The sequence below is a fragment of the Xenopus tropicalis genome, chromosome 5, assembly GCF_000004195.4.
Source record: "Xenopus tropicalis strain Nigerian chromosome 5, UCB_Xtro_10.0, whole genome shotgun sequence".
In the NCBI taxonomy this organism is placed as follows: domain Eukaryota; kingdom Metazoa; phylum Chordata; class Amphibia; order Anura; family Pipidae; genus Xenopus; species Xenopus tropicalis.
Window position 1 is genome coordinate 29,695,916 of NC_030681.2, and position 15,899 is coordinate 29,711,814.

The 15,899-nt window shown below is 36.2% G+C and overlaps 1 protein-coding gene and 3 long non-coding RNA genes across 5 annotated transcripts in view; 3 read left to right on the forward strand and 1 right to left on the reverse strand.

Moving 5' to 3' along the window:
* The first annotated feature begins 213 nt into the window (after positions 1-213).
* On the forward strand, positions 214-1,610 carry LOC116411096. Of its 2 annotated transcripts, none has more exons than XR_004222840.1 (4): positions 214-348; positions 431-462; positions 665-730; positions 1,551-1,610. It is a non-coding gene; the product is annotated as an uncharacterized LOC116411096 (long non-coding RNA). The 2 variants fall into 2 exon arrangements; XR_004222839.1 differs by lacking the exon at positions 1,551-1,610 and adding an exon at positions 962-1,029.
* Positions 1,611-1,900: 290 nt separating this feature from the next.
* LOC116410906 lies at positions 1,901-4,186 on the forward strand. The gene is made up of 5 exons (XR_004222727.1): positions 1,901-1,935; positions 2,872-2,940; positions 3,074-3,136; positions 3,952-4,011; positions 4,100-4,186. It is a non-coding gene; the product is annotated as an uncharacterized LOC116410906 (long non-coding RNA).
* A 415-nt stretch (positions 4,187-4,601) lies between these two features.
* On the forward strand, positions 4,602-5,651 carry LOC116410905. The gene is made up of 4 exons (XR_004222726.1): positions 4,602-4,736; positions 4,819-4,850; positions 5,053-5,118; positions 5,420-5,651. It is a non-coding gene; the product is annotated as an uncharacterized LOC116410905 (long non-coding RNA).
* Positions 5,652-9,112: 3,461 nt separating this feature from the next.
* kif16b (kinesin family member 16B) overlaps positions 9,113-15,899 on the reverse strand; it is a 131,943-nt gene continuing 125,156 nt past the window's right edge. The window contains exon 26 of the mRNA XM_002931754.4: positions 9,113-13,065. Coding sequence (XP_002931800.1) covers positions 12,907-13,065 — 159 coding nt within the window. The 3' untranslated portion in view covers positions 9,113-12,906. The remainder of the gene's footprint in view (positions 13,066-15,899) is intronic.

Here is a 15,899-nt window from a genome sequence, read left to right on the forward strand (position 1 = left end):
ATGATCATTATTGATGACCACAAATATAATTGACAGTAGAGGAGGTGATATTATTAATGCTGCTTTAAAAAAACAGTAAAACCCCTGATCTGACATTTCCTGGGGGGGGATTACAATGAAAAACATGATCCTTACAATAGATACAGTGTCAGACATAGATATTGCACAAAAAGTTTCTACTTCACATTTTCACATATACATTTCTTTTCTTTTTGCAGAGATCATGGAGGAAGGATTCCATAGAATGAAAAATCTTGAGATGAAAAGAACAATTATTATTTGCGCAGCCATCCTAGTATTCTTCATTATAGCTCTCATTATCATCATTTGTACCACTAGGAAAAAAGGGTAAGTATTGCTATAGTTGTGTCTTTTTGTATTATCTATTGTCTCTATCAGATGTATAACTGTACTTTTGTATTTACTACAGAGAGAAAGATGAAGCTGTAGCAATAGAGGAAGGTAAATGTCTTATGAAATTATTATTGTACGTAAACATTAACCCTGCAGACATGCCCTAAATCTATCCGTGTATTTACTCACCACTCAATATGTTCATCTGATGTTTTTTGAGAGGGATATATTGTAATAAATAGGGAACAGTGTGTATGTTACATTCAACAGGAGTAATTCATGGTGTAACTAACCAAGTGTCCTTCCACAGGGAGAATACTGAAGAAAAATAAGATTAAACCTGCAGCACCAAAGTAAAACAGACCCTGGAATCAAGGTAAGTGTCAATTATATGTTTAAAGACGTAGAAGCCATAATTGATGACGATTTGAGTACAAGTAAATGCTTTGCCCCCTTCCTTGTACTATATTACTACTGCCATCCCCCAACCTTCATAGTCAAATTTGCTTGGTGTGTATAATGATTCGCATATTGTTTTCATTTTGCTCACTATTGCAATTTGTGTAGATTAAGTATTAAACCATTTTCTTTGTTGCCCAATTTATAGACCTCTCCAGGGTTCCTGTTGGCTACTCTACCAATGACTGCACTACTTCCGTCCACCTAACATCACCTTTTTCAGCAGTCTGTTAATGCTCTTAGTATAATGTTGATCCAGGGCCTAGTCCGACTGCCATTTTGGAGTCAGGAAGGAATCTTTTCCTTTTAGCTTAAGAGGGGTTTTTTCGCCTTTCTCTGGGTCAACTAGAAGATAATCTATCAATTCTAAATAAAATTACTAGAAGATATTTCTATTTTTTTTTAGTTTTTGTGAGAGTTTTTGCAATTGAGTTATCCATAGAGAACAGAAACGCAATGAAATTACTCAGGTTATTGCAGAGACATTTGCCACTTCTTACCTTATTAAATACACAGCTGGTCCTCAAGATTTCTCTTAAAAGATAAGAAAGTCCCTTTTATCTTTATCTAAACAGTCCTATAAGTGACATACCTCTCTCCCTACATTGAGTCCTTTCTAAGATAAATCAAAAGGGTTGAGAAGACCGCCTTCTGGGAACAGAATCTAAACTACTATATATAACATATGTAGTATATATTACATGTTCTAAAGAGATTTTCTATTTTCCCCAATACAGGAGCAAGCAATTTCTATACAGAAGAAGATACCAATAAAAGACAGGTAGAAAAGGTTACAGGTAAGATTTTTTTTAGCGCCAGTTCAGTGTGTGTAGATTTAATTTGTGTGTTGCTAGCTGGCACTTGGGTATCAAACACATTTTAAAATGGATGTTGAGCAAATTCTGTTCCAACACTCGCTCTATGTAGCGCCCTCTCTTCCCCTAATAAGTATTTAAAGACTTATAATGGGATTTATTTCACATGACAACAAATAGCTGTAAGTCTAAACCATGGTTTTTGCTGAATCTCTGATGAGATGTTTTTCCCAATACAGCATTGAGACATTTCTATGTTAAGAGGAGACAACTGCGAAAACGGAATTTGTGCCGGAAGTTGTAACAGGTAAAATTCAAATCAGTTTAGCGTGTAGAGAGCACCTCAGTGTTACCATGCAGTACATTACACACCTATGCTTTCACTTGAACTATGCATTGATCTATATAACACTCACCCATCCAATTTAGCTGTACCCAGAACCCAACAAGAAGAAATATTATAATAATAAATAAGCAGAATAAAGAAGTCCCCAATTATTATACAGGTATAGGACCCATTATCCAGAATGCTCGGGACCAAGGGTATCCCGGATAAGGGGTCTTTCTGTAATTTGGATCTCCATACCTTAAGTCTACTAAAAAATCAATAAAACATTAATTAAACCCAATAGGATTGTTTTGCATCCAATAAGGATTATTTATATCTTAGTTGGGATCAATTACAAGGTACTGTTTTATTTCTACATAAAGAAAATCAGTTTTAAAATTCTGAATTATTTGATTATAATGGAGTCTATGGGAGACGGGCTTTCCGTAATTCGGAGCTTTCTGGATAACGGGTTTCCGGATAAGGGGTCCGATACCTGTACTGCAAATTAGCTTATGAGAGCAATGTATATATATATCCATACAAGCCAAGGATGTAAGACTTGATATGCTACTTTTATTTGTGATTTGTTTATTCAGTCGATCCATGCAGTGAAGCATTCTTACAGTTGATACTGCTGATTGACATTACTCTATATATATATCAGTCCTTGCAGTATCTGCACCTAATGCAAAAATATATACCTCGCAGGGTGCACAGCCAAGTTTGACTATTCACAGTAAATATTTCATGACCTGTAAAATTATCACAAGTTTATTACGAACACATTGTATAAAAATAACCCACCGTTTTGGTCCTCAACAAGACCTTTCTTAATGTCCTGTTGAGGACTGAGACATCACATTATTTTTAATCTGACATTTAATCCTTTATTTTGCTTTCTATTTCTTATAGAAACAAGTGTTACATTTGAAACATCCACTGTGTCATCAACAACAGCAGAGTTAGTGACATCAGTGCCCGGTAAGTACAGACAGATGTTAGATACACTAGTATGGGGAACATCAGCATAACAGCAGTTTCATCATTTTTATTATTATTTCATTCATCATTTTGTAAACAATTTTTACAATAAATCCTTCTATTATTTTAATAGAAACAACATCTGAGACATCCACTCTATCATCAACAACAGCAGAATCAGTGACATCAGTGCCTGGTAAGTACAGTCAGACGCTGGATAAACTAGAATACTGCTCCAATTGCAAATAACCTGAGCACTCAGAACTGGTATCCGCTAATGATTTATAAACTTTCTTTCTGATCATCCCTTAAACAACAATTATGAAATTAATCCCCAGTAATTAGGCCCGGATTCGTGGCTAGGTCACAGAGTCTCAGGCCTAGGGTGGCAGAAATTTAGGGGCAGCATGCACTGACATCTTGCTTGTATACCCACTGTGACCTACAGCACTTATACTGCATTTGCCTATTTGTGTCTGTAAGTTACCCTCCCATATAGATTGTAAGCTCTACGGGGCAGGGACCTCCATCCTCTTGTGTCTTTGACTCTTAACTTATTGCAACTGTATTTATCTTGTATCTATCTGTATTTATTGTTGTACTTTGTATTTATCTATTATTATCTTAATAACCCCCTGTTTGTATTAATGTATTCTACTGTACAGCGCTGCATACATAAGTAGCACTTTATAAATAAAGATATACATACATACAGAACAATGAACAACTGCTTCGTATGAACTAAGTGGCACGCACACACGGGAAGGGGGGGGGGTCAAGGTGGGGAGGGTGGCGAAAGGGGGCGGCCTTGCTGTGCCCTATTCTGAAATCCGGCCCTGCCAGTAATGATAATGCAGTTTACCTTAAAAGGACAATATATATTTCTATATAAATCCAATACAAAGCTTGATGTGCCTTATCAACTTTTCAGTTTTTTTCTTTCCAATCAAATCAAGAATCATGGTTGCATCACATTCAAAAAGGTTAATCCTTTTGCATTATCTCCCATAGATACAACTACTATAACTGAAGGACCAGCTGTTTTAGAAAAAACCACGGTATCAGTTGCTGGTAAGTAAATATATATATTTTGTGACGTTACACCACATTTTGGCAAGTAGCCTGCTGAGCTCTCTATAATGTTGCTTTTCCTCAACAGAAGCAAATACAGATGATGATGGTGACTTGAATGAGGACACCATTAAGAAGACCTTGGTTCCATCTGATCAATTTGCAGAAATGGAAGGCAAGTACTATTTACTACATGTAATACTGCCCTCATGTAATCTACTCAGCTGTAATGTTTGCCTACTAAAGCAACACTACTTAGCTCTCATTCACATTACACACATCCATCCAGTTAGTTTGGTTCTACTGAAAGGATGAAAGTATCCAACTTTTATTTATTGGGAGTTTAACAACTTTAAACCCAAAATGATCATTATTGATGACCACAAATATAATTAACAGTAGAGGAGGTGATATTATTAATGCTGCTTTAAAAAAAACAGTAAAACCCCTGATCTGACATTTCCTGGGGGGGGATTACAATGAAAAACATGAACCGACTGTTATATCCTTACAATAGATACAGTGTCAGACATAGACGTTGCACAAAAAGTTTCTACTTCACATTTTCACATATACATTTCTTTTCTTTTTGCAGAGATCATGGAGGAAGGATTCCATAGAATGAAAAATCTTGAGATGAAAAGAACAATTATTATTTGCGCAGCCATCCTAGTATTCTTCATTATAGCTCTCATTATCATCATTTGTACCACTAGGAAAAAAGGGTAAGTATTGCTATAGTTGTGTCTTTTTGTATTATCTTTTGTCTCTATCAGATGTATAACTGTTCTTTTGTATTTACTACAGAGAGAAAGATGAAGCTGCAGCAATAGAGGAAGGTAAATGTCTTATGAAATTATTATTGTACGTAAACATTAACCCTGCAGACATGCCCTAAATCTATCCGTGTATTTACTCGCCACTCAGTATGTTCATCTGATGTTTTTTGAGAGGGACATATTGTAATAAATAGGGAACAGTGTGTATGTTACATTCAACAGGAGTAATTCATGGTGTAACTAACCAAGTGTCCTTCCACAGGGAGAATACTGAAGAAAAATAAGATTAAACCTGCAGCACCAAAGTAAAACAGACCCTGGAATCAAGGTAAGTGTCAATTATATGTTTAAAGACCTAGTAGCCATAATTGATGACGATTTGAGTACAAGTAAATGCTTTGCCCCCTTCCTTTTACTATCAGGATAAATACAAGCTACAAGCCCCTAGCGCTAATTACAAGTGCACTCACATATCATGTCCACCTATATAACTGTTCTGCCATCCCCCAACCTTCATAGTCAAATTTGCTTGGTGTGTATAATGATTCACAGATTGCTTTCATTTTGCTCACTATTGCAATATGTGTAGAATAAGTATTAATCCATTTTCTTTTTTGCCCAATTTATAGACCTCTCCAGGGTTCCTGTTGGCTACTCTACCAATGACTGCACTACTTCCGTCCACCTAACGTCACATGTTCCAGCAGTCTGTTAATGCTCTTAGTATAATGTTGATCCAGGGCCTAGTCCGACTGCCATTTTGGAGTCAGGAAGGAATTTTTCCCCTTTAGCTTAAGAGGGGTTTTTTCGCCTTTCTCTGGGTCAACTAGAAGATAATCTATCAATTCTAAATAAAATTACTAGAAGATATTTCTATTTTTTTTTAGTTTTTGTGAGAGTTTTTGCAATTGAGTTATCTATAGAGAACAGAAACACAATGAAATTACTCAGGTTATTGCAGAGACATTTGACACTTCTTACCTTATTAAATACACAGCTGGTCCTCAAGATTTCTCTTAAAAGATAAGAAAGTCCCTTTTATCTTTATCTAAACAGTCCTATGAGTGACATACCTCTCTCCCTACATTGAGTCCTTTCTAAGATAAATCAAAAGGGTTGAGGAGACTGCTTTCTGGGAACAGAATGTAAACCATTGTGCAGAAATCAGTCACTTCCTTCTCTAGTATAAAGCACCCCCTATAGTATACTGGACCTTCTTCTTCTTTAAATAGGAAGTTGGTGAAAGTGCAGCCTACTGTGCATGCTTGATGGCGTTTGCTCCAATAGGAAACAATCAGGCATGCACAGAAGGCTGCACTTTATTTGCTGCCTATACAAATGAGAAGGAAGGATCAGTATACTAAAGGGGCACAGGTCTGCACTGGGATCCAACATAGGCCTTGGCCTTTTAAGTACACAAAGGCCCAAACAGCCCAAGAGCTGTCAACCCCTATTTTATCAGGAGTTACTCAATTCGGCCCGCCTCCCGACACCTTTTAGTATGACGTAGAGAGTAATTCTGAGACAATTTGCAATTGGTCTTCATTTTTTATTATTTGTAGTTTGTTAGGTATTTAACTTTTTGTTTAGCAGCTATCTGGTTGCTAGGGTCTAAATTACATTAGCAACCAGGTGGTGGTTTGAATGACAGACTGGTATATGAATAGGGGAGGCTCTAAATAGTAAAATAAGCTATAAAATGTTACAATAACAATAATACTGTAGCCTCACAGAGCAGTAGTGTTCTGGCTGCTGGGGTCAGTGACCCCCATTTGAAAGCTGCAAAGAGTTAGAAAAAAAAGGCAAATATTTTAAAAACTATAAATAATGATGACCAACTGAAAAGTTGATTAGCTTTGTGACATTTAAGAAAGTGACCGATTTCAGCTTTTAAATAATATAAGACTTGGTGCAGGGAGAGAGGCATGTCAGAGTACTATTGGGGATTTTGAAAAACAAACACAGGTTTACACCTACCCTAGATATCTCCAAACTTAAAACCAAATATTCTATATAACTTTAAATACATCAATAATTAATTTATTTCATAATGTATGGCCACATACAATTAAAAAAAAAAATGTATGTAATTCATTAAACACTGATAGATTTATAGGTATAGTGATTATTCAGTTTTTAGTATATTAATCCAATTCATTTTTTATGTTGTCACTACCAGTGGGCCTGATGGTAGATTTCGCTAAACCGAACGACCTGACCCACTAATAAATATTTATGTAAAAAGTCTCCAGACTCATCTGGACAAACTCTAGGTTTCATGCTAAGTTTATTAAAGGGGAAGTTCACCTTTGAGTTAACGTTTAGAATTTCTATAATTAAATAGAATTAGGACACAAGATGACCCAGCTCTGGGTTGAAGCTGTTTAGCTAAGTGTATGCAACTTGCAATGCACAAATAAATAAATATCTGATCATTAATTAATGTGATTATTTTAGAAGCAGACACATAGGGCTGTTGCAAACTATTAACTGCAATGGTTTTAGTGCAACAATTCAATACAAAACTAAACCAACTGCCAATTAGGCAGCAATGTGTGTTTTCTTGTTGTAAGGGATAGTAGGGGTTGATTTCCTATTATATATATATATATATATATATATATATATATATATGTGCTAAACTGAATCTGTGCAGTTACCATTAGCAGCTTTAGGGCAAAGACACAAGGGGCAATTAGTCGCCACAACTTTAAATCAGTCACAGCGAGTTTTCTTCCATAGACTACAATAGTGGTCGCCATGACTAATCGCTCACGAGTTTTCGCAGCACAGATTAGTAGTCATGACTTTTCAAAAAGTCACGGCAACTAATCGCCCCATGTGTCTTCGCCCTTAAGTTTTGTGATTTAGCACCAATGATAGTGCTTATACCCACAAAAGGTGTAAAAACAACTGCGTGTAACGTGCAGGGAAAAATGTTCCACTTCCGTGTTTATGTGGCAAAAAGTCACATAATTTTAAGAATTTGGATTCAGTTCGGCCAGGACCATGGATTCATCCAAATCCCAAACTGAATCCTGGATGCGGTGCATCCCTATAATGCAGCACAAATACATGGGAAGCACAACCAAGAGAAATATCATACCCCTCCCCCCATGCAGGCATTTTTAAATTAAAGCAAATGAACCAGGTTCCCCTTCTATGTGTATTTATCCTAAATCAGCCATGGATTTGCAATAATGACAATAATTGCTTTAGGCTGATGCCAGACGAGGCGTAGGGGGATATTTTCGGCAAGCGGAAAAGCGCTTGCCGAAAATACCATCTTCCTACACCTCCTACTTGTGCATGCACCTGAATTAATGGAATATGCTCGGGTGCAGGCACATGTAGCTGAAATACGCATAAAAACGCAAGACTTTGCATTCTCTCACGTTTTTATGTGGATATCGGCTACATGCACTTCAGTTTTGGGAACCTCATTGCCACCTCATGCACCAGCAGGAAAAAAGCAATGAGCGTCTTATTGTGAGCGCAGGGTGTGTTCTAAAACCTTAGTGAAAAAGTTATTCACAAAGGTCCTAAACGAAATGAGTTATGTGCAATTAAAATTGGCAAAGTAATAACTGTGTAATTAAGAATATTACATTATGAAATGCAAGTTTCTTTTCTTAGTTTTTCAATATTTGATTCCATTTACAACTTTTATTAAACATCCCCATTAATCTCATCACATCTCCATTTTTAATTACCTGCCTTCTCCAGTTGAGCTTTCAGTTTGATGGGAAGGAAACCTGTGCAGGTGTCTCTCTTCTATGAAACATTCTGTCACAGTGCTGAGATATCCTTGGGCCGGAACTAGGGGTAGGCAGAAGAAACATGTGCACAATAATGGGGGGCGCTAGGCATGTATCTCTTGTCTGCCTACCCCTAACCCCATAAAAAACACAGTGTCAGGACCTGCCCTTGGGTAGGAGGCAAGGATAGAGCCCCAAGGCAAGCTCTGCATCCTTCCGCTCCAGATAGACACAAGGTACGGGGTGGGAGGGGGGGAAACTGAACACAGAAACCTGCGACTTTGCACAATGCCCCATGCAGTGGGTGAACTGATGGCATGGGGCATTGTAAATGAGCCCTGGTTCCTAAAGTGAACTCATTATGCATAAATGCACATTCCATTTGTAATAAGGCATTCCATACTACAGAGACCTGTTATCCAAAAAAGCATTCCGGAGAATAGATTCAATACCTGTACCATAAGGGGAACAAATCAGGGATATGCCATGTTACATAGGCAATTCTTGAACATCAATGCCCTTTATTATTTTCCTTCTAAAGTTATAAATAAGAACAAACTAAAATAGATTTAGATAATTTATTATTTTTTTTGAAAGTACAGTGAAATATATATATTCCTCTATTATTAACGGGTGCATACATTATTGTAATAGTCCTATGTACATAAGCAGTGTAAAATGTGTAATATAAATATAGTGATTGTCAAAAAAAAGCAGTCATACATCGCTATAAATAGATTCGATGATCAATAGCTACCCGACGCGTACATCTGCATTCATATTGTGATATTTACACGAAAGACATATGTTACAAACTCTTGTTTTTAATTACATGCTAAAATGCTGAAGCAAAAAGAAACCGAAATCTCATTTGCAATGTAAGCAGATTTTAATCAAATTTACTATTTACAAATTAGAAAACCTACTATTGAGCAGCTACGTCAGGGCACAATTCGTTAGGATTTGAGGTAAGATGTGGAAGCGATTAGTTGGCTGATTATTGGCAGCGCTGTTTCACTTGCATATAAACCTTTCAGAAAGGCAGAGGTGGAGCGTGTCCTTGCATGGAGCGTGTCAGTAGCACAGAAGCCAAAGCAGATAAATGGGCAACATTAATGATGTCAGGGCTAGAGAAACCATAGACGGGTGGTTATGACTGCTTTGGGGTTTTTAGTGGTTGACGAATGCTGCTGTTACTCCTTGTGTATAGAGATCCAACATGTGCTTGAGTCAATATCGTAGTGAGAGTTAATTGCGGTTTTAAAAAGTGTCAAGCGAGTTTTATATTACAACAGGCATAAAAATGGTTTTATGAGCATTTCTCCAGGGTTGATGGTCCGTGCCCAGTGGTACCAGACTTTTATATAAATCTATCAAGAGAACTGCTGACTCTCTCTTGGTTTTCTGCTTCGGCACTTAAGTTTGCAGATATCAGTAGTGTTTGATGGGACAACTTTGTTTCATTTTTCTTATTATGATGGTTTAATATAACAAACTCAACTGGTTGAACATTAAGGGAAATCACAAATAAATGGTTTGTTGAAACAATGCTCAGTGTCTGTGCAGATTAATCCTATTGGCATTTGTTTCCCTTCCACATTTATTTCTGCCTTGTGACCACATAGGGGCAAGTGGGAGTTCTGCCTTTCCTTATATTAGGAGATGGGGATGGCAAAGGATGGAGAGAGGTGGTGTAAGTGGATGGAGACATATCCTAGTAGGCTCATTCTAATTTATTATTTAGAAATGATTCCCAAACAATTTATTATTGGTAGCCCATGAACTGTAGCTCTCATAGCACAATCTGAATATTGTCAGTTAAAAGTTGCAGTCATTTGGGCAACTGTTTTTATTGCCTTGTTTCATCTATTGGTCACATTAATAATATCCCTCAGCATTAAGTAACTGCTACATAGTTGGGTTTTACTTTTCACTTTAACTGCTGAACGACTTCAGAAGCTCTTACATTTCCCAGCAAGATATTTTTCTATTGCAATGAATATGGAAGCAGACACCATATTGCTTCACCAGTGTAGAATACACAATTAAGGTGAATTCAGTGTTTCTGGCAGACATTTCAAGTTAAGCTGGCCACTAATGCACAGATTAGGTCAAGTTTGCTGTACACCATATTGGTGGGGATGGTGCTTTAACAGGCAAGGAAGTTGAGGAATTCCAGCTCCCCTTCACTTCCTGCAGATCCAACTGTCCCGCTGGATAGCTCAGAAGAGAAAACAACAGTATATTTGCCCATCCAGGTATAGGGTTAATCATACTGTATCAATGGGATGGGCCATGAGTAGACAGCCAGATACCTTGAGAGTTGGCCAGTGCAAGGCAAACTTGAGACTAAAGTTGTTCATTGATAGTTTTCAGTACGATCTACCAATATTCTAGCAGATCAGTTGTGCACTTTGTGAATGACCAACTATTGATCTGATTACTATGGTCTATTTCTAGTTTGATGAAGACTCTATATAAATCTTTACAGGCACCAGCTAAATTGATTTTCTGGTTTGGGCAAACATGATACAACTGCACCATTAGAATGTAGAAATATTTTTAGCAAACCTCCAGTATATGAACTGATTTTGGAAATCAACAAATGTTATTACCAGATCATTGTTTGTCTCCAAATTATGTTTAGGTTTGCCAAATTTTCTATTTCAAAGATGTATGAAGCAAAGATGGAATTGGAGTTCTATGTTCTCCCACAATATTTAATTTTACCATGCTCATACCCTTTTACTCATACCCTCTTACATTTTGGCCATTAACCTCACTTTATAAGTCCAGGCCATATGGAGTAGGTACAGTACAGGGCAGATATATACAGAGCAGGGATCAGCCAAGAGATATAAAGAGTCCCTGGTTCTAAGGATTCCGTTTCAGAGGGTTGTACCCCGAGGTTTTGCAAAAGCTATTACACTATTGTTTCCAAACTGCAGGGCTGCCCTCCCTAGGTGCACCCAAAGCAGTGTATGGGGGCAATGTAAAGACCTGTTAGGGAAGAGTTGGGGTATATTAGCTGTTCAGATAACTCCTAAGACAAGTAGGATGGCTGTCACAGCAATGGCTTTGCCTGGTTCTAACCTTGTTTTAGATGACCAAACACTGAACCACACAATGTGGCCTGAGACAAGAAATATTTGGCTTCATCTCAAGAACATAAAGTTTGAATGTGAGATTCAAGCTCACCACAGTACAACTTACCCAACTTACCCACTGATAAATATGCTTCAATAAATCCCCCAGGAATGAATAGAAAGTTGATGAGATTTGAGATTTTCTATGGTGAGCTCTAATTTCACATACTGATAAATCTGCCCCTAAGTGTTTAGGTTTTTTTCTTTCTGTTATTCTTCAATGCAAATATAATTAAAGAATGCAATAAACATTGCTTTTTTCCCTTCTCCATGCTGTAAAAACAAACACAAATAAATTATTGCATATTATGTAAGGAGAAATAGATTTGCTTGACATCAGAATAGAATAAACCTTATAGCCAGAGGCAATACTGAGTTTTGTGAAATAGTCCCAGGCTAACTTTATATTTTCCTTCATTCAGCTTCTATAAGATCAAAGAAAGTGCTTATGTATTTGATCAGATTATGAATTTTATCAGGAAATGAATCTCCATTGTTCAACCACTTTCTCTAGAGGTGTGAGAACCCAGAGCACCTGAAAAAACATCTCCTAAAGAAGCTGCAGTGTATTTACAAATGCCTTTTGGTGTTATATTACTCGGTTATGTGTAGCGTTTTATTACATAATCTATCATTATATAAACATTTCTATATATTTCAGTGATAGATGCAATGCACAGAAAGGCAAAAACGCTTCAGGCTAATGTCCCATGGGGAGATTAGTCGCCTGCGCTAAATCTTTGTTACCAAAGGTGTTTTATCACCCCGAGATTACTCACCCGTGGTAGCAAAGGAAACTTCGGGCGGCTTAGCGAGGCATACAGTATGCTGATGGGAAGGTATTTCGGGGAGATTTTCTGCCCACGGAAGCAGAGATTTAACTTCATTTTCCGGAGTATTGCCCTAAGGCTGACATGGATTTGGCTGAATCCGGGTCCTGCTGAAAAAGGCCGAATCTTGGCCAACTCCTGGATTCAGTGCATCCCTAACACAAACACAGAGATCAAATAGCTTCCCTTGTACTACAGCAATGACATTTGAATAACAGGGTAAATTGGTGACAATAACTAAGTTAGTTGGTGGCCAAACACATTTTGTTTGAAGTATTTAAATATATGCAGATTCAACTTCACTTGAGCCAAGGAAGAAATAGTTTTGTGAACTACACAGTAGTTTTAACTCCGTCCGTACATACACAAGGTAGGCCGTCCCTTAGCCAGTGCCGTGGCTGCTGTAGTCAAATACACCTTTCTTGAAGAAGGGAGAGAACTCGCAGATGGTGTGTTTGGAGAGGGTTTGGCCCACCTTATCGATGTGCAGAGGGGACGTAGGAGACTTCAGCATCACAGAGAAGAAGTTTCTAAGGTATTTCTAAAAAGGAAAAAAAAAAAAAAAGACATGAAGATCTGTTGTATTGGGAATAAATCAAAAGGAAAAATACTTTAACCTCTGTTTATACAGCAAGTTATGCTAAGACATGGAATCAGATAATTTTCCCACCGGAACTATTAAAGTTGTGGTTTTTCCATAGGTGAAGGTTTGGGGCTCTGCTCTAGAATTCTGCCATGCATTCTGTTTCACTGGAAAAAAGACAGCCACCATTATTATCCACTCATTGTCTTCCACATCAACCAATGGGATCTGAGTCCTCCAACTCTCCCCCATGAGTTCCTCTTCTTTATACCAGCCTCTGGCTTTAGGTTGCTACATTGCTGGAAGCAACGACTGATCAAGCAGAGCAATGATCTATTAATCTTTAGATATTTACACACTATAGCATCTACACATCTATAGCAAATGAACACTTTCATTCCCTATCTCTGCATATGCACGGCTGAACTAGTTTTTAAAATAAATGCCCATGGCAATACTCAGGGTGCAGTGGGGTTGCTGTACAGCAGACCAATAGAGGGTTACATACTCAAGGAGCTAATGCTTATATTGGCCAAGCTAAATAAAAAAAAAGCTACACAGGCAATAAATGTCATTATTTCATTTTGTAATAAAAATTCAGAGCCAAGTCCTATCAAAACCTATTCACCAACGACAACAAAAGACTTGGATTTCCCAAGCATTATGGCCCAGATGTGACAGCGTGTTATTCCTTGGAAGGGTTCTGGCAAGCAACAGCCAAAGTGTTTGATGTGAATTATCCTCATACTCGTCCCCAGGAACAAACCGTGGGATGAGTGATTAGCCTGCATTATAGCAGCACAGAGCTGAGCCACACAGGTATCTGGGGCTGGGGTGGCCTTTTTAGCGCACGGTCAGCCAGACATTAAATATGCCATTTGAGCACATTCTGAGAGAAGATCCAATGCCCAGTCCTAAGTAGGAACCAAACTCACATCAGCATGGAAAATATATAAACACAGACAGGGAGACTTTATCTCAGTGTTTATACTTAAAGGAGAACTAAAGCTTAGCTAAAAAAATAGGCTAGAAATGTTGTACATTATGTTTTGGGTTCTGTACCAGCCCAAGGCAATTACAGCCCTTTAGCAGGGAAGATCTGTGCCCCCAAAGATGCACCCAGTAGCCCCCCATCTTCTTTTCTGCTGATTCCCTGCACATGTCACAATATACTGTATATACAGAATATAAATGTCACAATATACTGTATATATATAATATAAATGTCACAATATTCTGTATATATAGAATATAAATGTCACAATATACTGTATATACAGAATATAAATGTCACAATATACTGTATATACAGAATATAAATGTCACAATATACTGTATGTATAGAATATAAATGGCACAATATACTGTATATATAGAATATAAATGGCACAATATACTGTATATATAGAATATAAATATCACAATATACTGTATATATAGAATATAAATGGCACACTATACTGTATATATAGAATATAAATGGCACAATATACTGTATATATAGAATATAAATGGCACAATATACTGTATAGAATATAAATGGCACACTATACTGTATATATAGAATATAAATGGCACAATATACTGTATATATAGAATATAAATATCACAATATACTGTATATATAGAATATAAATGGCACACTATACTGTATATATAGAATATAAATGGCACAATATACTGTATATATAGAATATAAATGGCACAATATACTGTATATACAGAATATAAATGGCACAATATACTGTATATATAGAATATAAATGGCACAATATACTGTATATACAGAATATAAATGGCACAATATACTGTATATATAGAATATAAATGTCACAATATTCTGTATATATAGAATATAAATGTCACAATATACTGTATATACAGAATATAAATGTCACAATATACTGTATATACAGAATATAAATGGCACAATATACTGTATATATAGAATATAAATGGCACAATATACTGTATATATAGAATATAAATGGCACAATATACTGTATATATAGAATATAAATGGCACAATATACTGTATATATAGAATATAAATATCACAATATACTGTATATATAGAATATAAATGGCACACTATACTGTATATATAGAATATAAATGGCACAATATACTGTATATATAGAATATAAATATCACAATATACTGTATATATAGAATATAAATGGCACACTATACTGTATATATAGAATATAAATGGCACAATATACTGTATATATAGAATATAAATGGCACAATATACTGTATATACAGAATATAAATGGCACAATATACTGTATATATAGAATATAAATGGCACAATATACTGTATATACAGAATATAAATGGCACAATATACTGTATATATAGAATATAAATGGCACAATATACTGTATATATAGAATATAAATGGCACAATATACTGTATATACAGAATATAAATGGCACAATATACTGTATATATAGAATATAAATGGCACACTATACTGTATATATAGAATATAAATCTCACAATATACTGTATATATAGAATATAAATCTCACAATATACTGTATATATAGAATATAAATGGCACAATATACTGTATATATAGAATATAAATGGCACACTATACTGTATATATAGAATATAAATCTCACAATATACTGTATATATAGAATATAAATCTCACAGTATAAGGCTGATTAGTAATTTATTTGGATTCACATAATGTGGCAGCTCTGAATCCATTGCAATTAGCATCAGAATTTAATAATCAGCCCTGTAGCATCAGCTTATACTACAGGCCAACCTAATT